The sequence below is a fragment of the Leucopleurus acutus genome (assembly GCF_964270905.1).
Source record: "Leucopleurus acutus genome assembly, chromosome: 3".
In the NCBI taxonomy this organism is placed as follows: Eukaryota; Metazoa; Chordata; class Mammalia; order Artiodactyla; family Delphinidae; genus Leucopleurus; species Leucopleurus acutus.
The window spans coordinates 127,103,127-127,130,832 of NC_139145.1; the positions used below are offsets into that span (position 1 = coordinate 127,103,127).

At 34.1% G+C, this 27,706-nt stretch overlaps 1 protein-coding gene across 1 annotated transcript in view; it reads right to left on the bottom strand.

The window, feature by feature from the left end:
- Positions 1–27,706, bottom strand: part of IPO11 (importin 11) — a 216,301-nt gene that overhangs the window by 116,491 nt on the left and 72,104 nt on the right. The window contains exons 10-20 of the mRNA XM_082837371.1: positions 26,942–27,134; positions 25,943–26,095; positions 24,631–24,674; positions 22,684–22,774; positions 20,523–20,570; positions 19,657–19,762; positions 16,293–16,419; positions 8,366–8,399; positions 8,114–8,154; positions 6,697–6,813; positions 1,207–1,320 (exon numbers count right to left, since the gene is read on the bottom strand). Of these exons, the coding sequence (XP_082693497.1) occupies positions 1,207–1,320; positions 6,697–6,813; positions 8,114–8,154; positions 8,366–8,399; positions 16,293–16,419; positions 19,657–19,762; positions 20,523–20,570; positions 22,684–22,774; positions 24,631–24,674; positions 25,943–26,095; positions 26,942–27,134 (1,068 nt within the window). The remainder of the gene's footprint in view (positions 1–1,206; positions 1,321–6,696; positions 6,814–8,113; positions 8,155–8,365; positions 8,400–16,292; positions 16,420–19,656; positions 19,763–20,522; positions 20,571–22,683; positions 22,775–24,630; positions 24,675–25,942; positions 26,096–26,941; positions 27,135–27,706) is intronic.

The following is a 27,706-nucleotide window of genomic DNA, read 5'->3' on the forward strand; positions in this document are numbered from 1 at the left end:
CATGCAAGTTACTATGGCTTCCTAAGATTTCCTGAGGTAACATTGCCTGAAGAGACACACCTCCCTCACAAAAATTGAGTCTAAAAACAAATTTGGCAGGGATATAAAGCAAAAGATATGGCGATCACTCTTTGTTCTGACACTTACATGAGCAATCTCAGGCTACTTGTTAACCTTCTCGTAGCCTTTCTATCCCCATCTATAAAAGGGATACAATTTTTCAGGATAATCACAAGAATTAAAGGATAGATAAGAAGAGATGCTAGGCCAGACATTTATTAAAAAGAAAGTACTTTAAAAAAAATTTTGTATCACTAATCAAGTATCTAAAGCTTCCTCAGGAATTTGTAACTGCAAAACTCATCCATAAATATTTAGTGAAAGAATGAATTTATGTTTCAAAAAAGTACCAAGGTAACAGAGAAAGGTTTTTTTAAAACTAATATTAGACAGGGTTTTTTTTAACTTATTAGAACATTTCATAGTATTAATTCTTAATTTCAAAAGAGAACTCCCCATTGGAAAAAATCTATCAAACTTTGGGGCAAGGCAGTAAAAATCACTTGTGCATCCCTGTAGCCAGATATTCTAAGTCTTGGCATTAAGTGCTTTCCTCACCATACTCTCACCATCAGACTATAATTCACTATAACAGTTCAAATGAGGACTACAGTCCCATCTCTCTCTCTCTCTCTCTCTCTCTCTTTCTCTCTCTCTGAAATTTTAGGGTCCTCTCTTCCTGCTGCACATCCCCATACCTCAAAGGCAAGATACTGAAAATCAAATTCATTCCTTCCCTCAAAAGCAATTCACCTGTTTTTCTGCCTTCCCAATATGTGAAAGGGAAAATTTTTATATTAAATCAAGGAAAGAGAGTGAAAATGGAGAGTAACTTTATGCATAAGAGTTCTGAATACCAGGGAAGCTGCATGCAAAGAACAAGTGACTGACCGCACAAATCACAAGTCTACCATCATTGGGGAAAACTACATCCAGTGAAAGAAATCGTCTTTTAAAAGTAGAGAATATTTTTATGTCAAAAAATGCCCATAGTAAACATATAAAAGGTATTTTTAAACTGTTTAGATCACACATGAGACAAATGTAAGACCTTTTACTATCACTGACAAAAACCACATGAAAACAGTAAAAAAATTTTAAAGAAGAAAAAATACTAAACTAAGAAACTGTGGAGAAGTAACTTACCTGAACAAGATGAATAAGTGTTGTCAAAATAGCACATCTCAACATATTGTGTTCTTCACTCTGCTTCCAAAGAAGAGGCAAATACTGTACCAAACACCCTACGTACGGTCGTATCTATCACAACAGGAGTAGAGGAAGCAAAAGAATTATATTAGTAAAGAAGGCGACTTACTTCAAGAAACACTGACAGACCTAATAGGTCCCAGGCAGCAAATATTTAATATTTACTAGATGTAATGTATTAAGCACATATCCTTTTAAAGATAAGTTAGACATTACATAGAGACACAAAGCTCCATGGTAAATATTAACAATTTTAAACAAGTACCAAATTTATTGCATGAAATAAAATTTAGGAATAGAAAACAACATACTGAAGCCAGTTATTTCTTTAGAATTTAATAGAAAATGCTGTTACATCCTGGTTCTTTTTAATAAAACAGATTATCTAATTGGATATTATACTGTCTTAAAAAGAGTTAGCACTTACTCATTCATTCAACAATTACCTAATGGCATCTTCAAAGTATCAGGCCCTGAAGACTAGGCACCAAAAAGAAGAGGATATAAAGGTAGACACACAAATCCTTACAATGAAAAACAATAAATGCAAGGTGAAGGTGTTCACAAGGTATGGTAGAAACACAGGAGAAGAAACTCCTCTTCAAAGGATAAAACTGTTAACTCCACTATGGATTAAGCTCACCAGTTTTAAAAATATGCCCTTAAGCACAGCACAGCTCGACATTGAGCTTTTTGGAAAATGAAATGGATTCACACAGAAAATGGACACAGTGCTCCAGCTTCAGGCTTACAGTCACACAGTATTTGGAACTGATCTGATGAGAGTACCCTTGGTGATAAAAAGAAGTACTAGACTTTCACAGCTTGAGTACTATCTATCAATCCCACGGATTAAAATTTAAAAAAATGCTCCCAAAAAGAGTAAGAGTTTCTTTATTCTGCTTATAGAACGTCATACACTAAAAGGGTAGCCAGAAAAAACTGTAGGATTTCTTCCCCCCGGGTTTGGGGGAGGAGGTACAGAAAGATAAGAAGTTAAACATTTGCCTAAATATTTCAGTGAGATAAAACTGAATAAATATTAAGAGACTATTTACATATAAATTCTCAATCATACTATTAAAATAATTATTGAGCACTTAATTTTGCTGAGCACTTAATTTTGCTAAGTGCTCTATCTCAAAGATCCCTCCAATTAATTTATAAAGGCAAACCAATTAACACATAAAGACACAGGTTTCAGAGTACCTAATGCATTCATATTCAACTAAAAGCAGCATATAACAGCATGTTCTACTGATAAGGAAAATAAACCAGCTTTTGTTTTGAACAAATTAGAGAGAATACTTTCTAAGGCATGGAAGAAAGGAAGTATATGCTATGAATTGTAGATAGGGTAAGTAATAAAACCAAAGCACCCAATTACATTTGAAAGTCATGAAATATTTATATCCCAGTCCTAGTTATTCATTAGAATATATGATGTTCTAAATTAAAATTAATGCTTCAAAGACACTATTTCAAAAATCACTCATAGATTCAGTGTTGCAAAAGACAAAAAAAGAGTTAGCGAATCATCAAAAAATCTACAAACAATAAATGCTGGAGAGGGTGTGGAGAAAAGGGATCCCTCTTGCACTGTTGGTGGGAATGTAAATTGATACAGCCACTATGGAGAACAGTATGGAGGTTCCTTAAAAAATTAAAAATAGAACTACCATACGACCCAGCAATCCCACTACTGGGCATATACCCTGAGAAAACCATTAATTCAAAAAGAGTCATGTACCACAATGTTCATTGCAGCACTATTTACAATAGCCAGGACATGGAAGCAACCTAAGTGTCCATCAACAGATGAATGGATAAAGAAGATGTGGCACATATATACAATGGAATATTACTCAGCCATAAAAAGAAATGAAATTGAGTTATTTGTAGTGAGGTGGATGGACCTAGAGTCTGTCATACAGAGTGAAGTAAGTCAGAAAGAGAAGAACAAATGCTGTATGCTAACACATATATATGGAATCTAAAAAAAAAAAAAAAAAAAAGGTTCTGAAGAACCTAGGGGCAGACATAGAGAATGGACTTTAGGACACAGGGAGGGGGAAGGGTAAGCTGGGACGAAGTGGCATGAGAGAGTGGCATGGACATATATATATACACTACCAAGTGTAAAACAGATAGCTAGTGAGAAGCAGTCACATAGCACAGGGAGATCAGCTCCATGCTTTGCGACCACCTGGAGGGGTGGCATAGGGAGGGTGGGAGGGAGACGCAAGAGGGAGGAGATATGGGGATATATGTATACGTATAGCTGATTCACTTTGTTATACAGTAGAAACTAACACACCATTGTAAAGCAATTATACTCCAATAAAGATGTTAAAAAAAAAGGGCTGGCGATTAGAAAACAAAGTGATGACATGAAAGCCAAACACATTCCCTTAGGGCAGGCGGAAGGTGGTTAAAAAATACATTATTAGGGCAACTGAGGAAATCTGAATATGGACTTGATATTAGAAAATAGTACTACATCAATGTTAAGTCCTCTGAATCTAATCATGGTTATGATTAAGAAGGAGAGGTCTAATATACTGGGTGAAGTGTCATGATGAAATTAGGTGAAGAATATATGGGTAGTGATTTACTGCAACTTATCTGTACATTTAAAATTTTTCAATGAAATGATGCGAAATAAAAAATACTACGCATATACATTCTGAAAATGATTATAACATGAGTTTTTTGGTAGACCAATTATCAGTTATTTATATAATATTTAAAAAACACGTGGAATTAAGAATGTTTTATAGACATTGGGCTAAATAACCCTATAACAGAAACTGAACCACAAGCATTAAACAATTGAGACGAAACAGCTCTCATCTTTTGGCACTTCTCCAAAGAAAACAGAATGGGGACGTGGGGGGGTGCCTACTATGAGCATTATAATTATACTCTTATGAGTTAGTTCATTCTAGATAGGGAGATACCCACTTTCATTCATAACACATTAAGAAAAACGTGATATATACACTACTGTGTATAAAATCAATAACTAATGAGAACCTACTGTATAGCACAGGGAACTCTACTCAGTGCTCTGGGGTGACCTAAATGGGAAGGAAATCTAAAAAAGAGGGGATATGTGTATACGTATGACTGATTCACTTTGCTGTATAGCAAGAAACTAACACAACATTGTAAAGCAACCATACTCCAATAAAAATTAATTTTAAAAAAGGGGAGAAAAATACTTTGAGACAATTAAAAAGAAAGAAAAACATGTGAAAATCAAATATGTGACAGCCTAAAAAATGTTTTAGCAAAGGCTCCATTCACAGGGGAATTTAAAAAGTAAGTCTCTAATGAAACCTCATTTTAGGTAACATTTTCAACTGAACATTTACTATTTCACGCTGGCCCTTTAATTTTTAATTTTGTTCTTTTCCTTTAGAAATGCTTAAGTCCAAAGACTATCTACCTGACATTACACCTGATGATTAACACATTTTTCCTGACTGTGCATTTATGGGATCCCTGCACCAGAATAATTTAATTATAGGTTTTCAACTATGCTTTTTAAAAGTAGAGGAAATATAATCTTCAAATAATTGCAAGCTATGGTATAAAAATTGTGAGTTCCCTAAAACTTCAAAAACTATTATGTGTCAGAAAGCACTGTTGTAAGATGGCTCAAAATGTTTGCAACCTAGTAAACAAAAATCAAATTCATATATAAATGATAGCTGAAGGATATATAAATGATGGTGTTATTCAAAGGTTAACATGGGAAAATGTTAAAGAATCTACTAAAAACATTTTTCGTAACCCTTTCCTACCTGCATTCTGAAAACAAAAAGTACTACTGGATAACTATATCTTATTGCTATTTACTAATGATATAGACACCTGAGCTGCTTAGGCTATTTGTGTTACAAAAGATGAGTATGGATAAAAACAAAAGCATTTTTAAATTTACTAAGCAAGAGTAATGGGGGAAAAAGGTTTAAAGGTTTGGAGAGATGGGGGTAAGAAAATACATTTCTAAAAGAAGAAAAAACAATATTCTTTAAGAAATTCCCATTAGTCAGATGATATCTAAATAAAACTAAAATAAAAATTTGCCAAATCTTTCTTATATAATCAATTTTTAAACAACTTATTGCAATTGTATGGTGATCTAAAGCATACAGAACATCTGTAATAATTTCGCACTCATGAAATCATTTTTTGTGTTTGTGAGTTATCTTTAACTTTACCATTTTATACATGGGGACACGAGGTTAAAGACCTTGCTCAAGATAAAGAGCAGAGACAGGGACTTGAAATAAGTTTAAAACAGTCTCAATGACCAAACTCTCTCAATGTTGTTTATAAACCAATATCAAAATGAAATAACGTAATTAATGTAATAAGAATCCCAAGTGTTAAGAAAACTGTAAGATATTACTACTTTGAGACACCAGGACTCAGATCTGCTTAAAATGATCAACGGTCACTCAAAACTGCAACTGCTGTTAACATACTATAATGCTGAGTTTGAATACTGTCAATGCCACTCAGATGTCTGAACTTCGGTAAGTTTCTTAAAGCCTCTAATTTTTTGAGATAATACGTTCTAATTCCCACCCAAAGGTTTTTGTGAGGATTAAGTAAGAAGTAAATGCAAATCATCTGGCACAGAAGTTGGAAACTTGTCATTACTCAATAACTGATAGCAATTTTCATCAACTGCTTTAGAATTAATAAACAGGTTCAAGGTGTCAGAATTCACTAATGAATTCAGGAGCAGTCTTCAGGACTGTGGACTCGAGGTACTATCTTTCCCTAATACCTCACAGATTTACTCAGCGCTTTTCAAATAAAAATATGCACTGGTAAACTTGGATATAAGAAATTACAGAAAATTATACTGTGATTCCTGGATTATCAATTTTTCACAAAGATTAGGAGTGATAAGGGAAGCTGAATACAGTTAAATAATAATCTACTGTTAAGAACTTTACATATCATTTTTATATTAAACCAATCATGGATATAATGTGGACTAGACTGCAAAACACACTCAATTTTTAAGGTACAAATAATAGACTTCTGCGAATATTTGCATTTGCTGACAGACACTTGTGACTATGCACTCAAACACACTAAATTTTAAGAAGTATTATTAAATATAAACTGAATTTTCTAAGAGATATATAATTTTGCTTTCTAATAAACACCTCTACATTGCTGATCCAATTTTTTATTTTTTAATTTTAATTTTCTTAGGTCATTTTATAAAAACTCAAGCATAAATGTCAATTTTGATACATAACTGAAATCACAACCTATGAGAATCATTTTAATGATGTTTTAACACTTAAACAACATATATAAAGCAAAGATATTAATGAATTCTATATATACTCTACTTACTCCTCTAACATCTATTTTCATGCTTTACAACAAAATTACCTGCATGTTTACTCTTTCAATCACACAAGAAAGGACATGTAAAACATGCATCTTTGTGTCACATTCTGTAACTTGCTGCAGTAACTGAAAAAGTAGTGTGAACATGGTTTCCAAATACTGTAGGTAAAAAGAAAAAATAAAAGTTTGGAATAGAAATGTAAAAACTTTTACATACAGAAATAAGAAATAAAACTAAATCATAATATCAAAGCAATACAAGACAAATAGAGAAAACCTTAGCATTACCTATACAACTTCAAAATGATCAAGGTGCCAATATTTAGGGCAGTGATTTTTTTCTTTATTGCTGTTAAATGTGTCCATTTTAGAATTTAATTCATCTAGACACTGAGTAATGTTTTCAGAGGAAAACTGTATCTAAACGTTTTATGTATAAATTTTATACTGCTAAACCCAACTTTTAACAGCGCTTTGTCATTGGTTTTCCACATATGCCTATTGTTCTGCAAAGTCTACTCATTAAAGCAAAAGGAATGCCATTATTGCAATCACATACCAGCTGTCTCATGTGGCCCTTAACATATGCTGCGCAGAGATATAAACTTTTGTAGATAAATACTTGTAATTCTAAGAACAACAGAATATTTCTGATTAGGAAATCGAAAACAAAAATCCTATGTCTGGCTTTTAACTCCTACATCTTGAAAATTATAGTAGGAGTTAACAAATCACAGGATGCCAGATACATAAACATTTGTTCTTTCACATATCTGGTTCATTTTTATATAGATTGGTAAAACATATTTCTTTCATCCAAAAATACCTAGTGATTCTTTTATTAAAGAAAAATTTCTGCTCTACAAGTTTTCCCATCTATGACCCCATAAGAAATATAAGTAGACATTTTATCATAAAGTTTTCTTCTTGTTTAGTCCTCTCAAGAAAAACAAACACTAACGCGCCAACCTTACTGACATATTTAACAAGAGCTCACTGAGTACCAATTATGTGAAAACACCACGCTAGGTGCTGAGAGTTGAGTGAAGGAAAAAAAGAAATGAGTAAGACTTGGTATTCTGCTTTTCAAGTAATTTGCAATCTAGTGTAGGATAGACATACATACACAGACAACAGAGGGGGATAACCTAAGGATGAAAAGTAACAGACAAACATGAAGTGAAATTACTATGTTTTATAATTGTGAGAAAAAAAGTTCAGCAGTCCACTCCAAAATAGATGACAAGATAACTAAACAAAAAACAAGCAGAATAAAAGTAAACTATTTCAAATTAAAGTTACCAATAAAAGCAATCACTTCCAAAAAATCTAATATACTTTTCAATGCAACTTTAATAAATAACTGATACTACATATATAATTTCAGCTATAAAATAACACAACATTCTAAAAGACATAAGCAGAAATTGTTATAAAACCTAGAAATAAATATTCTTACCGGTAGAAACTGATCTGTTCTAAACTCAAAATCATCAACAGGTGAAGAGCAGTTAAGGAATACTGAGAATATATGAAATTCAGAATATATGAAATTTATCAGGATAAAGTATATGTAAAAACAAAATACAACAAACCAATCCAAAATTACATTTTAAACTACCTCATAAATTAATTTTAAAAATAAGTAACAATTTTAAATTGTTGTTAAAATTCTTTGCAATGAAGTGTTTTAAAAGTTTTTAAAGGATATTTAACTTCAGAGTGGTAGCTGTTTCAATACGGACCTAAAAGAAAGTATACTGTGAATTACGAATCATTCTAGAATTACTAAACATCATTAATAATGAATGACAAAAAATTTACTGCAAATCACTTTCTCTACTTAAAGTCACAGAGTACATTAACATCTAGAAATAAAAGGACATTCTCCTTATTTAGCAAGGACTAAAAAGAAAAAGTAAAATAGTGTCAATTCCCACCCTTCTCAGTTTCCCATAATTTGCTTAAAGGAGTCTTTAATCCAGTGAGTGCTTCCAGGAAGAAAACTAATTTGCCATAACACTGTGGAGAGTGTGGCACTGAGAGAAAAGAGTGTAAAGATGGTGTCAGAGGGAAAGGGAAGGTTGAGAAGCAGAGAAGAGAAGCAGGAAAGCAGGGTGGGCTTGGAGAAGCCGGTGGATGTATAAGTGAAGAGTGAGGGAGGAGAAGAGAAGGAAGAGGGAGGAGGAAAAAGCACACAAATTCCCATTTGTAACCTCAATTACAGGAAGTCCCTGAAATAACCAAAAGATAAAGTCTGATATTTTCTAAATCCCAAAGTTCACAAATACAGAAAGGTTTGTACAAGCTCTTAACCTTGCCAAATCACACTTTCTTTGTGTATCAGCATGTTACCTGGGAAAATCATATCATGACAGCATAATCTTCCTATTTCTTTTAGAGTTTTACCTGTGACTTGACCAGCTAAATGGGCATGGGCTACCACACTCAGTTTCCACACCAAGTAACATGAACTCAAGCCATGATTAAATGCTACACACTGCTCTGTAAAATAATGTATCTAAAACTTTTATTTCCTGGCTAAGAGCCATTACTTTCTTAGATTGCTGCTATGCTTCCCACACCTGTAACAGCAACTGGTTTTTCCTTTGCAGCCATTTTCCACAAAGAAACAGTTTTGATCATTTTATAGGAGCTTCTGAGGTCTTGAGGTGCTGATTAGGCATATTCATCAAATGTTAAGTACTCTAGTTCCAAATCCACAGATTCTAAGAGCCTAGAGTACAGATGTTTTCTCACCTGCCTTTTCTTTTTATTCACTGTTTCTAAAGGTAATATGAATATTTCTAGATTTTTTAATGATTTAACAAATGTGATTATCCAATACATGCAAAGCACTATGCCAAGTGTTCTACTATGAAATGACCTAATGAAAAGATGACATACTCGTGCAATTAAAAATATTCAACAAGGAACTATGACTCCCAGGCATTGTGTTGGGTGCTGTGGGAAAAAATGCTGAGTAAGACACACCTAGTCCTTGTCCTCAAAAAGCTTACAATCTAGCAGGGGGGAAAAAACACCCAGATATTAAATGATTATCAATAAAAATGGCTAATGTGAAGAGCTTAAGAACAGGATAATCCCCCTGAGGACATGAACTATTTCTAGTCATCTTCAAATTGTAAGCATTTAGTACAGCGTAAGGCATATAACTGGCACTGTGGCAATAATTTAATTCACAAACACCAGGACTTGAAAGTGCCCCCCAAAAGGAAATCAAACTGTCAGCACACTAACCCTTAAATCTCTCTTGATCTTCCTCCACAAAAGGACCAGAGACGCATTTAACCCATAACGATAACATTTACATACATAAGTATAGGAAAGAGACATCTGAATGAAAACTATCTGTGTTTTCCCTCCTAACAAAGGGAAGAAGTCAGTGCAGTACTGCATGCAGAGAAAAAGATGAAATTAATCATGATGCACTCTAGCTTAACTGTAAGACTAGGAAGCCAGATCATAAGGGAAAACAAAAAGCACACAGTTTAAGAAAAGAGAGAAGCATTTAAAATATGACAAACACAAATAAGAACAAAATTAGCTATTCCTGAGCTATAAAAGAAATAGGAAGTACTTACTGCATAGAGACAATGAACTTTGCAGCAATTCACAAGTAACAGGGAAAAAAAATCAGGACCTGAATTTACAGAATGAATAGTTGGGGACTGTGACAGAAGATTGGCAGAAGATCATCTAACACAACTTCCAAGACATGATTCAATATATACTTGATAAATAAATGCAAGAATACGAAACAAAACAAAAACAATCTTCCCTTAACCAGACTCCAAACATAACTTTTCATAGAATAAACCTAGCTTTTTGAAGGAGAATGAAACCCGAAGTATCCAGAACCATATCTAGACTGTAACTCAGCCTGAGTCTACCCTACCCCTTCAGCTGAAACATCAGAAAAGTTCTAAGAAGATAACAAACTAATTCCATACTGGGGCAAACAAGTGCCATCAAGCCATCAGAATCATTGGAAGAATCCCAGAGAAGCATGACAGCAACAGAGAAATGAACAAGAAGAAATCACAGGTCACCACTACTTCCAAAGAAGACTGCTACATAAAGGCAAGAGTAACCAGAAACTTCGGTGTCCAGCATGAGAATGAGCCTTGGCATAACTGTCAGGGTGGTTGATTTGAGTTCTAGGCTTGGAGCAGCCTAATGCTTGACCACTACTACAGCCTGCCCATAGCAGTGAAGGGAATTCCACACACTAGAGGAGTGAGCATGGAGCTGGGACCTGAAATAAATGGCAATGTCTCAGGGACTTAAGACCACCAGGAAAATGTAAGTAAGGCAAACATGAGAGAATAATTATGAAATAGATTATATTTCTCTGCTGAAAAGAAACAATAATAATTTTATAATGTTTTATCCTTATGTCTTAACTCTTTCAATAAACATTTTCTGATTCCATGCTAGGCATGGAAAGAGATACTAATATGAATAATATTATCCTACTCATTGGCTCTTTTATTACTTGGTACTATTATGGTACTATTTTTACTCTATTATGCAGTCAAGATCACTGAATTACATATTTTCTTCTGAAATACACATGTAAATAACTTTCCTAAAAGGATAAAAAGCACCTTCCATATTTTCATCTCCTTTTAAGAAAAACATTCTAAAGCTCATTTTCATATAATATGGATACCACACACATCATTACAAAACCAAAATGGACTATAAGAAAGTTACTAGATTAAAGTTTCCTTTCTTCCTGGTTTTAGAGTGCCCTAATACCTTGATGTCTCAAACACATTTTTTTTTTTTTCTTTTTGCGGTACACGAGCCTCTCACTGTTGTGGCCTCTCCCGCTGCGGAGCACAGGCTCCGGACGCGCAGGCTCAGCGGCCATGGCTCACGGGCCCAGCCGCTCCGCTGCACGTGGGATCTTCCTGGACCGGGACACGAACCCATGTCCCCTGCATCGGCAGGCAGACTCTCAACCACTGCACCACCAGGGAAGCCCTCAAACACATATTTTTTATATTTCCTTCGGAAATTACTGGGTTGGCCCTAAAGTTCGCTCGGGTTTTTTCCACAACATCTTACCCAACGTATTTGCTGAATATAAGTGAATTTAGAATTCATTTTGTGAAAACACAGACTAACACAGAGTTTAAAACCTGTAACAGTTTTTTTGAGACACAAAGGATGGTCAAGTGGGAAAACCTGAAACTGTAAGAAAGTGTGACAGAACTGGGAGACCCATATAAGGCAGAAGAGTGGAAAGACAGGAGAATTTCAATGTACCTTGTTAAAAATACCTCTGCCCAGATCCCAGCTGCACCTCCCACAGTGAATTCAGGGTTTGCTACAGTCATGTACATGCCACTCAAAGTCCCTTCTTAAACTCCATCAACTGGCTTTCCACCTGAAAAACTCCCTATTTCTATGCTGGTAGTCAACCTGCCCATGAAGATGGCCTTTCCTCTGCTTGACAGACAATAACCCCCACACACCCCACCCCCAAACTATAAACCTTCTGGCTGTACCACAGTCTACATTATACACTGCCTCTTACAAGGCTGAAAGAGTACACTGATGCTAATTTTTAAGTAGCTTCCTGCTTGTTTTATTGAAGGTTGCATAAATAACCTAAGTAAAACAAAAAAAATTTTTAATTACTTATAATTTCCGAAATTGGAAGGTTATTACTGGATCAGAAATCTTACCACTAAAGAAACCAAGTATGTAAATCAAATATTCTGGTTAGAGAATCCTCTGGGGTTCCCAGGAAAAGAAAGTTCCTTTCACCTAAAATTTAGTCATTCTGTTTACACTGTGGTAACAACATTCTCAAATCTGAAACTTGCCATAAGCACTGCATCTACTAAGTAACATGTTCTAAGAGGGATGGAAGAAAGCATGCAGAAGATATTTTTTAATGGATTTTTCAATAAAGCATTGTACCACTGTTGTCCTTATAAAAAATTAATAAAAATGGAATCTTACTTGATATCATGTCGAAAAATAAATCCCAGATGGAATAAAGAACCACGTGTGAAGAAAACGGATTTATTAAACAAGAAACAAAAAGAACAAAATCAAAAAAAGGAAATCAATAAATCCAATTATACTGAAATTAAGAACCTCTGCTCGGGACTTCCCTGGTGGCGCAGTGGTTAAGAATCCCCCTGCCAATGCAGGGGACAGGGGTTCAATCCCTGGTCCGAGAAGATCCCACATGCTGCTGAGCAACTAAGCCTGTATGCCACAGCTACTGAGCCTGCGCGCCACAGCTACTGAGCCTGCACTCTAGAGCCCGCGCACCACAACTACTGAGCCCGCATGCCACAACTACTGAAGACCAAGCGCCTAGAGCTCATGCTCTGCAATAAGAGAAGCCACCACAATGAGAAGTCTGTGCATCACAGTGAAGAGTAGCCCCCGTTCACCACAACTAGAAAAAGCCTGCAGGAAGCAACAAAGACCCAACGCAGCCAAAAATAAATTAATTAATTTAAAAAAAAAAAAGAAGCTTAGAAGTTAAAGTTTTCAAAGTAGCATTATCTTACACCGAATCAAAATTCCCAACATTTATTACAAAAAAAGTTTCCAAATACTGCAATATTATAAATGCTTGCCCATTATGCCTAGATCAAGTTTTAATTGCTAAATACTGATGAAAAGTTATAACACTATTTCAAATAAACCAAAAAAATTTCACTCAATTTGCATTATATTCCTCCAGATCAAACAACACTATCATGCAACTATCAGAGATATTTACTCTACCCAGTAGCTTCTGACATTATAAAATTTTATAGAGTCCTGAGTTAGGGGGTTTTGAGCACAAGTCACCCATTCTCCTTGTCTGGCCCTGCAATAAACCTTCTTCTGCTCAAAAAAAAAAAAAAAAAAAAATTTATAAAGTCCTATACCAACTGGAGAAGTTGCTTTCTCCAGTTGCTGCACTATTTCTATTCTGCCACAGCAAGCCTTGTAATAACACAGCTATAAGACTAGGAAGCCATGTAGACAACTAGTTAAATGTATCCCAACTCCATAACAGCAGCAATCAAGCAAGAGAACATAGACTCTGAAAGCCAAAGAAGATTTAGATTCATCAGAATCTATATACTTTGTGTGTGTGTATATGTGTATATACATACAAATGCACTCATGTATGTTTGTACATGTATGTCTGAATGCCTGTACATTGTTGTGTATGTCTGTATGTATAAGGTATCTTCCCACATTTCATTAGCCAGCGTTTCTCACAGGTTGAAATTAGAATAGTATATCTTATATACTATTGATCTTAAATGTACTTAAAAAAAGGGGGGGGACACAATGTACACACCATGAACTTAGTGTCTTACAAAACACTGTCTTCTTAAGAAGTTATAAGAAAATAATTCTGGCAGGCCAAAACTGTAAAAGTGTAAAAATGAGATGCAGCCACTGGAAGACATACAGGAAAAGGGCAAATCTATATCTACAGCAGCATTTCCTCAAAGTATATTCCTTGTATATTAATGTTTTTGTCACCTTGGATAGTCACTACACAGATGTACATTTTAAAGATTCTTATGGGTCCTACAGTAAAGAGGATTATTTGAATATTTAGTCCAGTGTTTTCCAAACTTAACTGGCCATGAAACCCTTTTCCCCCAATAATGTTTACTGATGTGACAGATTTAACGTTCTGCTTTTAAAGTGCTGACCTAAATGACTCATTTTCTCTTCACTTCTCTCCTAATAGACTCATTAAAAAAAGAATATAAGATCCAAGAAATTTCTCTTTCCCACAGAAAACTGACCTGAAATTTAAATCTTCTGTAACACTTTCATGAAGCATTTAATGTCTTCTCTCTGATACCACTGATAGAACAGCAAATAATATTTCCAACTAGGAAAACAAAACTTAAATCTTACAAATGCTTTATTCTAAAGGTATTACAAAAGTAAATTAATTCCAGCAAATAGTATTCTTAGAAACAGCTAAGTTTTATTATATTAACAAACTTCTAAGAATTTAAACATGGTAAAATAAAACTGGATTCTCTTGTTTAAGCATGGGATGCTTAAACTATTTAATAATTACAGAATGATATTTAAATTCTCAATTATTTACACAAAGTAGGTAACATTTAAGTAGAAAATCCAAAAATCAGTTCTATTTGCTTTTAGAATGTATCACTGCTTCTGCAATTATAATGTTTTCTTAATTTTGTAATTTCTCTAATTATGTTTTCCTTTGTTGAACATTAAAAGTAGTTTATATTATCACGGCACACATGTGAAAACAAGAAAAGTATGACCCAAGCCTTTGCTGAAAACCAGGATAATTGGGTAGGTTCAAAATTTTTTTAAAAGGTGGTATATTGAGAAATGATTAAACAAGATCTTAGCAAAATTTGGTGGGGGGGGGGTGGAATCACTCAATTTTATCTAAAAATAATTTGAAGCTCAGAAAAAAAATCAACCAGATTCACTTTTTAAAGACTATGCTGGAGTCAAACCTAAGCACAAGACAAAGAAAATGTACAGTAAGTCATGAATATATTTACTCAGGCATAAAATAAAGCACCAACGGTGGGGGTGGGGTGGGGGGAGGATACTATTCCACACTATGCTGAACTTCTTTTAAAAAACCTCTTTGGCGGGCTTCCCTGGTGGCGCAGTGGTTGAGAGTCCACCTGCTGATGCAGGGGACATGGGTTCGTGCCCCGGTATGGGAAGATCCCACATGCCGTGGAGCGGCTGGGCCTGTGAGCCATGGCTGCGGAGCCTGCGTGTCCGAAGCCTGTGCTCCGCAATGGGAGAGGCCACAACAGTGAGAGGCCTGCGTACCGCAAAAAAAAAAAAAAAACTCTTTGGGGACTTCCCTGGTAGCACAGTGGATAAGACTCCACGCTCCCAATGCAGGGGGCCTGGGTTCGATCCCTGGTCAGGGAACTAGATTCCACATTCATGCTGTAACTAAGAGTTCCAATGCCACAACTAAGGAGCCTGCCTGACGCAACTAAGACCTGGTGCAACCAAATAAATAAATAAATATTTTTTTAAAAAAAACCTCTGAGTAAATAACATACAATAAAGCAGCAAACCTACCTGCCTTGAAGGGGAACAAAAGAAGCAACAAAGACGTCATTATCAAGTTTTCAGTAACACAAAATCAAGAATATTATGAGAACACTATACATAAAGTCCTAAAATAAACAATTCCAAAGGCAAACAAAACAAACCCCAAAACTGAGAGACAAAGAAAAAATCAATAGTAAGGGTGAAACAGATTATGGTGTTATCTTAAATGTAAAAATGACAAATTCTATCCTGAATAAGAAAAAGGACACATAAAGCTATAAAAGGATTTTTTAAAAACTGCCTTCTTTTATTCTTATTAAAAAATTATAATTTTAGATTAGTAGAGTTTGGTTAAATTTTTTTTAATTTACTAGTGATGAGAAGGGCAAAAAATAATCAAAGGACTTTTTTCCCTCAAATCAAACTACTCACCAAGGAATAACTACAGCACTGAAAGGCCACCAACATTCTAAAGAAAGATATAAACCACTTCTGAATTTGAACTTTAACATATGTTAAACTTATAAAAATAACTCTTTTAAAACCTTTAAGCAACATACCACTAAGTCTTGATCCTGAAGCAAGTTACAAATTGCCTCATATAACATGGGTCTTAAGTCAGACTTGAATTTCACAGAAATCCACTGACCAATGAGCCAAATCACCCTGCGTCGCAATGGCTTATACCTAGATAGGGAAAATCATGAAATTAAAAGGTTACATATTTTAAGAAGCCTATTTCACTTAGTATATTTCATCGTTTAAATCTAAAATGTAGTAAGAAAACAATATGCATTTTTATATAAAAGTTTAAAAGCACTTTTAAATGTACCACAGTATAAATACTAACAAAGTTCTGATTTGAAAAACTGAAAATTCTTAGGCAGATATATTGTAAATCTGATTATTTTGTATTAAAGAATTACAACACAGTTATGTACATAAAAACCAAGTCCACTTCTGTTCCTTAAAGTAACCAAAAAAAGTTAATCTAAATAGGTATAACTAGCAAATGTTCCAAACCCTAAGGCTGGACAGACCCCAAAAAGTAATAATAAAGGAATTTTCCAATTCCAATTCTGTTAATCTCATAAAGATTATTTTCAGAACACTGTGAGAAATCTCTAGACTATAAAATATGCATATAAATTTATACTGATTTCAGCTAAAGTTTCTAATTTTGTAAAAGGTGCCCAATTACAAATTGTGACTCAGATTACCAAAATAATGATTTGTAGTTTTTAAGTTATAAAACATTTACAGTAACATGTACATATATTTGTTTCTCTATGGCCATCTTTGCTAAAGAAAAGGAAGGTTCTTTAGGCAAAGAGAAAAATCACTTGTGTCCAAGAATTCCACCCACAAAGTCTCTTCTTGATATTATATTTATTTTAGTGGCAAGATGATATTTATTTCTGGGTGAAAATGTAGCAAACTAATGAATATATCACATTTTTTAGAAAATTATAATCTTACATGATTAAACACGTAAAAAGAATTATTCACTAAGTTCCAAAAGAAGTGTATTCCCTGCTTTCAAAATGTTTAACATACCTAAAAGAATTAAAGACTACAAAACTATATACTAGGATTGCAGAAACGAAAGAGAGAAGAGCAGGCAGAGGGAGATGGGATTTGAACAGTCTTTAAGATAAATAGCATTTGGGGCAAAAAACTGAAAAGATGCCACTTCAGGGGACAGGGGCAATTTGAACAAAGTCCCAGAGGTGGAAGTAAACAAGACTTGTGTAGAGTAAAGGAAGGAACCACAGAGTCTTTAATTTTGGACTGAGATCTCTGGGATTACCACATTCAACATTCTGTTCTCGACAAAGAGAATGAAGCTCAGAAAGGTTCAAATTCCAAGATGACAGTCACTTCTGGGCAAAGTTAAGAATAGGAGTCAGTTTGTTCCTCAAAGTGTGATTCCTGGACCGCAGTATCATTATCTGGAAGTGTGACAGAATCACACAATCTGACCCAGACTGATAAACTAAACCAGAACCTGCATTTTAACAAGATCACCAGGTGATTCATATGCACATTAAAGTTTGAGAAATACTGGTCTAGTTCAGTTCTGTCCAAAAGAAATATAATGCAAGCCAAATATGCAATTTTAAATTTGTTAGTACCCACATTAAAATAAGAAGATACATGTGAAAATTTAATATTTTTATTCATTGCAATATATCCAAAATATTATCATTTCAACATGTAATTAATACATGGTTGATCAGTCTAGACTAAACAGCCTATAAGGGTTTAAGGACAAGCAAAGTGCACATGTGTCTCCCTACTAAAGGCTTTCTCTCCAACAGAGGCTCACTAGCTCTCTGAGGGCAGAATTGAAGCCCATCTTATTCACCACTGCCTCTACAGGACACAGCAAATTCCAGTGCTGAAAATATTTGATTGAATAAATGACTGAATAACTGAATGGATAGCTACTTAATGGTCAAAATTACTTTTAAAGTGTCTCCAGCTCTACAATTCTATGGCTCTAAATATTTATAAAATGATCCATATATAGATAGTTTTCTATTCATTTATTAAAGTAGTCAAGATATGTTAACTGATCTATGACTATATGCTAGGCATCCTGACAAGTACCACATCTACAGAAATAAATCACTAGAACTGCATGATTCAAAACAAGAAAAAAGTATCTTGGAATTTTTTTTAGGTGTCTAATTTTAAATGAAGAAAAATTTTAAAAATTATGAAAGACCCTTTCCCTTCCATTTTACTCATTCAGTACCTAAAATTAAAATAATTAGGCAAGAATTTAAATGTATATGCAACAGAAGAATTGGGCAAAAACCCTACTAAATGTCAGACAGATCTGTACTACTGAATTAGGCACCTCAATACAAGCCTAATGTGTATCCAAATACTTTTTGCCATGGTGTCTCTGCAACTCCTTCTCCCCAAAGACTTGCAGTATGCTCTCTCCGTGTGATCCCAAGGCAGTCACCTTTGATGGATGTTACTTTGGTTAGGCTACTTCTGGCATCAGGCCTAGCCTCTATTAAGTCTCCAATTGGCTTCCTTTTGTACACAATTTCTTTCTAGAATTCAGAGATCTCCATCTTCTGTTACCTTTGCATAAAATTTCCTCCTGCAAATCCCATTACTGGGCATACAGCTGGAGAAAACCATAATTCAAAAAGACACATGCACCCCAGTGTTCACTGCAGCACTATTTACAATAGCCAGGTCATGGAAGCAACCTAAATGCCCATCAACGGACAAATGGATAAAGAAGCCGTGGTACATATATACAATGGAATATTAGCCATAAAAAGGAATGAAATTGGGTCATTTGTAGAGACGTGGATCGATCTAGAGACTGTCATACAGAGTGAAGTCAGTCAGAAAGAGAAAAACAAATATCGTATATTAACGCATATGTGTGGAATCTATAAAAATGGTACAGATGAATTGGTTTCCAAGGCAGAAATAGAGACACAGATGTAGAGAACAAACGTATGGACACCAAGGGGGGAAAGCGGGGGTGGGGGGTGAGGGGGTGGTGGTGGGATGAACTGGGAGACTGGGATTGACATGTATACACTAATATGTATAAAATAGATAATTAATAAGAACCTGCTGTATAAAAAATAAATTAAAGAAACAAAACAAAACTAAAAAACAAAAATTTCCTCCTGCAAACTAGCTTATGTAACATCAAATACTTCATACATGTCACAATTCACATTTGAAGTAAAATAACAAGAAACGATTTTGCTTATTTTTCAGTTATAAGATTCACAAGTCTTACTCCTTTCTACACTGGACACTATCAGCTAAGTCAGACTATGACTTTTTTAAAATTTTAAGCAATTTTAATGCTTTCTTGTCTTCATTAGAAAATCAATAAGATGAAATAAGTATATAACAAACACAGAGTTTTATACTTGCCTATTGTGAATGACTTGTAATTCTGGAAGAAGCTGGTTTTTAAACCACTGATCAAAATCAACACTGTCAAACAGCTCATAAGCCGCTAATCCAACAGCATTATACACTAAGAAGAAAAAATTTAATTTCAGATACTGGGCAAAATGCTAATTGTCCTTATGCAAGAAAATAAGCCTTAAGGACTACTTCGAAATATGTAATATGTTAATAGAGAGAAATCTACAATATGTTAATCTGGGAAATTATTTAAACAGACATTTTAGAAACATTATTTAAGTTACTTTATGTTTTTCTTAAATACTCAGTGCTTTCAAACAGAAAATTACATTCATTTAAAAATATTCAAGTCAAATTATAAAAACAACATCTGCTTCCAAATAGATGCAATATTTTATGCTATGGGGTCCCTAATTATCCTCTTTCCAGCCTCTTCTCTCACCACAACCCATTAAACTCCATGTTCCAATTAAACAAAAATACACCCAATTCAAAACTTAACTGGACTTGTTCCTCTTCCCTTCAAGTTTCTGTCCCTACTGCTCCTTCTGTCTGGAACCGCCCCCTCCCCCTTATTAACTCTCACTTATCCTGTGTTCGCACAGAACACTTCTTTAGGAGCCTTTCCCTGGGTACACCAAAACTACCTTGTAGTTTTCCACAGTACTACATAATTACCACCTATTGTAGCATTAATCAACTGATACTATGTTACAATCAACTGTCTGTTTACTTGGCTATCTCCACCACCAGGCAGCTCCTAAATTTAAGGTATCTTTGCATCCCAACTCTCCCAGCATAACACCTGCCACAAAAGAGACACACCATCTTCTGAAGAAATGTTTCTAAATCATTTTCGTTTAACATACCAGCATCTTTGATTAACAGTGCATTCATATCTTCCACGTTAGTGGGCCCTGAAAAAATAAGTATCAGCAAACGTAAATAAAACTAGTTTTTAAAAGATATTTAAACTCAATTTGTTAGTTTCTCAATTCATTAAGTACAATATATTTTGTGATATTAAATATACATGCAGCTGTAAAGAGAAAGTTTAAGTTTTGTTACCATCACCGTTAGAGAACACAGATACAACATGTAAAGCTATATTACAATTTTAAAAAATCATTATAACATATATGGAAAATGTTATGTCAAGCAGCGTTCTAGAAAAATGTATGCCAAATTACTAACTATTGTATTATACCCTGATTATAAGAGAAAATTCTTAGAAAGAATAAAAAGATGAATCCCACAACAGGAAAAAAAAAAAGAACAAGTATGGGCAATTCACACAAGAAGTTCTAAACATAAAAAATAAACCAGGTTATGACAATACATTAAAGGGTTAACAACAAAATGCAAAGTACAAACAGAAAAACGAGAGCCATTACATAAAGTGAAAACTTCAGAATAAAAGCCGGCAGTCTCTGCACTACTCTCCAGAACGGAGACTACCATGGTTAAGACAGGAAAAAATACAGTTTACTTAGTTAGTATATTTCTTTAGAATAGAAAGTTTTCTAGCAAGTTTATCAAAGCACCTTTCTGCTGCTAAATACGATTTCTTAAGCTCACTAGTCCAATTACTAGAGTTAAGTACAGCCCCAAATAAGCAAATCGCTCCAGAACTAGAAAGAAAATAACTAAACTGAAATTACTGAAAACCTTACCACCCCATAGAGCAACTTACCACAGTGTAACCTAATTAGCTTACCCACTTTCCTACAGTGGTTCAAGAAAAACTGAAAATACAATTATTATTCAAATTATCCTTAAAAACGAACACAAAAAAACTTGATTGATAGCTCATTTCTTCCCTTGGTTTATAACTTAAGCAGGAATACTCTATTAAATTTTTGAGAAAACAAAAGCCTAAAAAGTGAGCTACCCTTTATAATACGACAAACAAGATCAGGAATCTCCTTCTCTACAGGAGATTCTCTTGCTGTTATTTCCTTACATTACCACCTACCCAATACTTGAACCCTTATAATGTGACTCCTGCCCAAACCAATCAAGTAACCTGTTTAAGACTCTAAAGTTCAGGATAGTCTTTGATAGCTTTCCCTTGCCCAGCAGTCAGTTAATTGCCAAAAGTCAATCAACAGTTACTGAGTGTGCTAGGCGCTGGGAACAAGGTGTGAACAACACAGATGTGTTCATGGCCTCCTCTCTGAAATTTATAGTATAGAAGAATAGTCAGTGATAAATCACTTTTTACAAATGAATCTATTTACAAAACAGAAGTAGAGTCACAGATGTAGAAAACAAACTTATGGTTACCAAGGGGGAAAGGGGGGTGGGGTAGGGATAAATTGGGAGATTAGTTCTGACATACACACACAACTATACATAAAATAGCTAACTAATAAGAACCTACTGTGTAGCACAGGGAACTCTACTCAATACTCTAATGACCTATATGGGAATAGAATCCAGAAAAGAGTGGACATATGTATAACTGATTCACTTTGCTGTACAGCAGAAACTAACATACCATTGTAAATCAACTACTCTCTGATAATAAAAATAACTAAAAAAATGATAAATAACCTGTGACACTTAAAAAATTTAATTACTTGTGTACAAAGTACAATCATCAAGTGCTAAAAATTTCACTTCATCATTTTCTCTTAAATCTATTACCTTCTTTCCATTCCCACTGCCACCATTCTAAGGCTAATAACATTTATTATTTTAACTTCTTCTCCCACTACTTCCTACAGCATGCTCCAAATAGACTATTTCTCCAACCAATATACTTGACTGCTATTTTGTTTATGCTGCTAGTATGCTTACCACAGCAAAATCTAATTACCACATTCAAGGCCTATCTCATTTGTGAATTGCCCATCCTTGTTTTCTATCTTGAAGGCCACTCTTTCAGAAAAGCACACATTCTGTCTTTCTCAAATTCGTGTCTAGTATATGATCTAGGAAACACTGCACTGCACATAGTAGGCACTCAAAATATTTTACTGAACACTAATTAAAAGATAAATCAAAGTATCACAAAATATACCTCACCTTGAAGTGTTTGCATCATTTCTAAAAGTACAGGAGTAAGAGTCTGATTATATTCATGGAATATATCTATAAATAATACTTCAGTGCATGGCTGTTGGGGGAAAAAAATTTCTAATGAAAACAATGGTATACTGCATTGATTAATTCTACATTAAAGCAAAGAATACTCATTCTTAAAACTCTATGTTTCCAATTCTTGATGTTTTTTGAAAAAAAGTTTATTGCTGTTTTTTGTAAACACAGAAATAAAATCAAATTTAATAATTTAATTATTAACATGGAATGTTTATTTCACTATTTCAATCATTTGGCATTATGCATTCCAAAACGCCAAACTGCGAAGAGGAGAAATTTACATGTTTAATTAATAATTCTTTAAATCTAAAAGGCAATCTGGAGCCACATTCATTTACAGAATTATAAATGACTGTCCAGGAATTAATGTTAAAAACTGTATATTTTCTTGGCAATGACTTAAGTAACAACAGCAATTCATGAATTCAATTCACCAGAGTTGTTCTTCCTTTAACAGACACAAAAAGAAATCACAAATAAAAAGAATGATTCATTTTCATTCTTAAAAGTACTGAATCAGGGCTTCCCTGGTGGCGCAGTGGTTAAGAGTCCGCCTGCCGATGCAGGGGACACAGGTTCGTGCCCCGGTCCGGGAAGATCCCACATGCCGCGGAGCAAATGGGCCCATGAGCCATGGCCGCTGAGCCTGCGCGTCCGGAGCCTGTGCTCCGCAACGGGAGAGGCCACAGCAGTGAGAGGCCCGCATACCGCAAAAAAAAAAAAAAAAAAAGTACTGAATCACTAGATGTTTCATAATATAAAGTATAATTAAATGTTGAAGGTATTGTGCTTTATGTTTAAAAAGGAATCTTACAGATATACAGACTGAAATATGTACAGATGAAATGACATGTCATCTCAGATATTTACCTCAAAATAATCTAAGTGGTTTGTAAAAGAGTGCTTCTATGAAACAAGACTAGCCATGAGTTGATAACTGATAAAATAGGTTTCGAATACAGAAGAGTTCATGATATTATTCTATTTTTTAATATGTTTAACATTTTCCATAAGAGAAAGTTTTAAAAACTTAAAGCAACAAAATTTTTTTAAAAAACTTTTAAGTGGGCTTCCCTGGTGGCGCAGTGGTTGAGAGTCCACCTGCTGATGCAGGGGACACGGGTTCATGCCCGGTCCAGGAAGATCCCACATGCTGCGGAGCGGCTGGGCCCGTAAGCCATGGCCGCTGAGCCTGCGCATCCGGAGCTTGTGCTCCGCAATGGGAGAGGCCACAACAGTGAAAGGCCCACATACCGCAAAAAAACAAACAAACAAAAAAAACTTTTAAGTACTAATATTTTCTATGGAAGCTTATGAAACTAAAAACTGTAACACACTTAGGAAAATAATGGCAAATTATGTAAACACAACAAAAAGAATAGTTCAAAGACCACATTTGATAAATCTTCCTCAAATGTTGCCCTTATCAATAAATGTATATTTAAAAAGCATTCTATAACTAAAAGCAATGGGCTGGTCTCTGAGAATCATACTAGATAGTAAGAGAAATAATGTATCAAAAGGAGCTTTATAATTACTGAAATACTTAGGAGGAAAAAAATCATTCTAGCCAAAAAAAGGTAGCTTTCACTGCAAAAACATTTCCTACTTCTGCAATGACAGTTATTTCCCAATCAATTTGTAAAATGAAGAAAAATTCAGTTTGCAAAACTCCAACTTAAACAAAAATTTCAGATCTAAGTTCATAATTTAATTAAGTACTTTCCTCTCAAATATGGACTCTTGCAATTATGAATAAATGTTCCCTGTCTGACTTAATGCTTGAAATCTTCAATAGAGTATCATTCTCTACTAAGAGTTATAGAAGCATTAAACTTTTCCCTATCAATTTTTCTTTCAATCAATACTCACCCTCAAACTGTATTTCCAAGAATCTCCTCCTGTTTCTTCCACTGCTGCAATTAAATATAACAAATGATGTTCTCCACAAATGCAATAATGATGTTTCCAAAATCTCAGTTTGGAAAACAAAGACTTTAAATAATATCAATATAATATAGCTGTGAACTGCTTTAAAATAACACTGAGAGCGCATGCTTGGGAACACAAGGCCTTACAAAGATTTCTTTACTATAACCTACAGATCGTATCTGTGTACATCATAGTCATCTATCAAGTGCTCATATCCATAAGGATTCTTACTTTCATTAAGAACTCTGTATGGAGGAAAGCTCAAAGTACTTGTCACTCCCAGAGTATGTGACATCACCTGATACACTATCATTACAATCCTGAGAATCATTTCATACAATAATGATGTTTTACAAGTTCAAATGATTAGTCATTTTCCATAAATTTCCTATATTTAAAGTAAAATACTTCAGGGACTTTAAAAAAAGCAATAAGAAGCATAAGACTTTAAGAGAAAAAGCAAAAACAAAATATGCATTATACAGTGTAGTGCTGTATTTTCTAAATGGATTAAAATATTTTTAAATGAAAAAGAGAAAGAAGATAAGTCTTACAAAAATGTTTAAGGTGTTCTAAAAATATTGGAAACACGTGTATAACTACACAAAGGCACCTAGCCAAAGGGATGAGTAGAGGTTAAAATCTAGCCTATGTCTGACCATGGCTGAAGCAATTCACACACGAACACTTTATTCACACACAGGTACTTTATCAGGTACACAAGTCCTCGATTTTCTGTAGCAAAGGACCTGATATTCTATCTAGTACTAAAATTCATATAGATAAAAAGAACTCCTATAAAAACGTTTTAATCATCAAAAAATTAATTTTAAATTAAAACTTAAATAGGTAATCCATTCGGCAATTCAGAAATTTTCATCTCCAAACTTCGTTCTGAAGTAAAAATTTCTACAAATAAAAAATAATACAGAATGAACCACAAAGATAATAGAGAAAGACAGTTAATTTTATATTTTTGTTTTAAACTACAGGATATATTCATAACATCTAAAAATTTTTATGTTTTTTGGGAAAAATTTTATATACTTGAACATGCATTCATTTTCTCCTTCTCAATTTGTACTAATGGCTAATAAAGAGAGAATGATAAGCTGACTTTTAAAAACCAAGATTCTCAGAACAAAAGTACTACATTAAAATACAGTGTTATTATACCTGTCATTCAAACAAATGATATCTATTGATGGAAGGGGGAAAAGAACCATGCAAAGACTGAAAAAGGGATACTTACTAAAGCCTTCTGGGTCTTCTTCCCACATTGTCAGTTCTTCTTCAGTTAACAGAAAATAATGAGAGACTAATCTTCTACATATCTCTGTCAAAGTGGGATATGTGAAGAATGCCATCTTAATCTTATGAGCTTCAAGAGTTTCAGGGCTGCTATCTAGAAAAATAAAATTTCCAAGTCAACTGTACAGACATTCTACCCAAGTTGGATTATGTAACTTAAATTAAAAAATACCTCCTATATAGTGGTGTATAAATTTTCATTTATATTATGGACAAATCTCAAAGATGCTCTTGCCTTTATTCATACCACACACACATCAGTCTTGCTTCGTCTTACCACTATAGCTTGTACATTTCCATGCTATATTATCATACCACATTGAAGTGAGTTACTTATGTATCTCTCTCTCCTACAAGACTTTCTCATTCATCTCGATATACATGTACATGAATGAATTCCAAATACAGTTTACCCTTGAACTTTGAGAGGCCATTTACACTCAGATATTTCAACAGTAAATACTACAGTATTACATGGTCCGTGGTTGGTTGAATCCTCAGATGCATAGGAACCGCAAATACAGATGGCCAACTATAAGTTATACTCAGATTAACCTCCTCATTGTTGGAGGGTCAACTGTAATATAACAAACAATTTAATCTATCTAGAAGCAACATCACTTTATACAAGGTCAGAGAAAAGTTTTAATTGTACAAATAAATATAGCCTACAAATGAGCTGCAGTAGTTACCGGAGGGCTTCAACTGATCTTCTACTGCGTTGCAAAAGAAAGTTTACTCAATGCACTGTATGGTTTTTAAAAGCTGGCATTCACATATTAAAGGCTCAAATCCTTATCTCTATTTCATGTCCCAGCAATATTTTATTTTTCAGACTTAAATAAATGAATTTCAAAAAACTTACATAAAAATAGCAATTGCTTCATGCTTAGATTAAAATAAGGAAGTGAACAAAATAAAACTACCAGTAAAGCATTACCTTCAAAGTTTTTGGATGGCTTATAAGCATAATTTTTGACAATCATCTTAATAAGATTCATGCACTGGACAATGAATCGTTCAAATGTAACTCCTTCACCAACTTCTGTAAACACATAGCTTACAGAAAATTCCAGTGATCTCTGAATTAGAGGAGTAAATGAAAAGGGATGCTGATCCAAGAAGTCCAAAAGCTATAAAGAAATAAAAATTAAAATGTATCAAATTCACATAGGAAATATAATCATTCATAGGTATATCTCATAACTTTGGTAATAAACACTTAGCAAGTTTTGAACCTTGGTGGGAAGTCCATGTATATATGTATATGCAGTTTCACATGTAATAGACATGTAATATACTTCCTGGGATACATCATACAACAGTGGATTAAATCAGATTATATCTCATTACCTGAACTCTCTATTATTTCTAGTACAAGGTTCAAAATAAACTTACTTCATACTTAATTTGATATCAATGGGCAAATGTGATACAAAAAGTACAAGTATACAAAAGATAGGCTTTTAAAAAAGTAATAGATAAAGGCAAAGAATCAAAAAACTATCCTGCATCAACTGTATTTCAATGTATCAAACAGTTGATGAGACAGATTTCTTCCTTATAGAAGAATTCCAGCTAATAAATTCAAAAGGAATAATAGAGTTACATTGCCATCATTTTGTAACCCCTAATCAAACAACAGATCTAAGTTATGATCATCAATGGCTGCTAAATAAGGGAAAAGCTACTGAAGAACTTTACA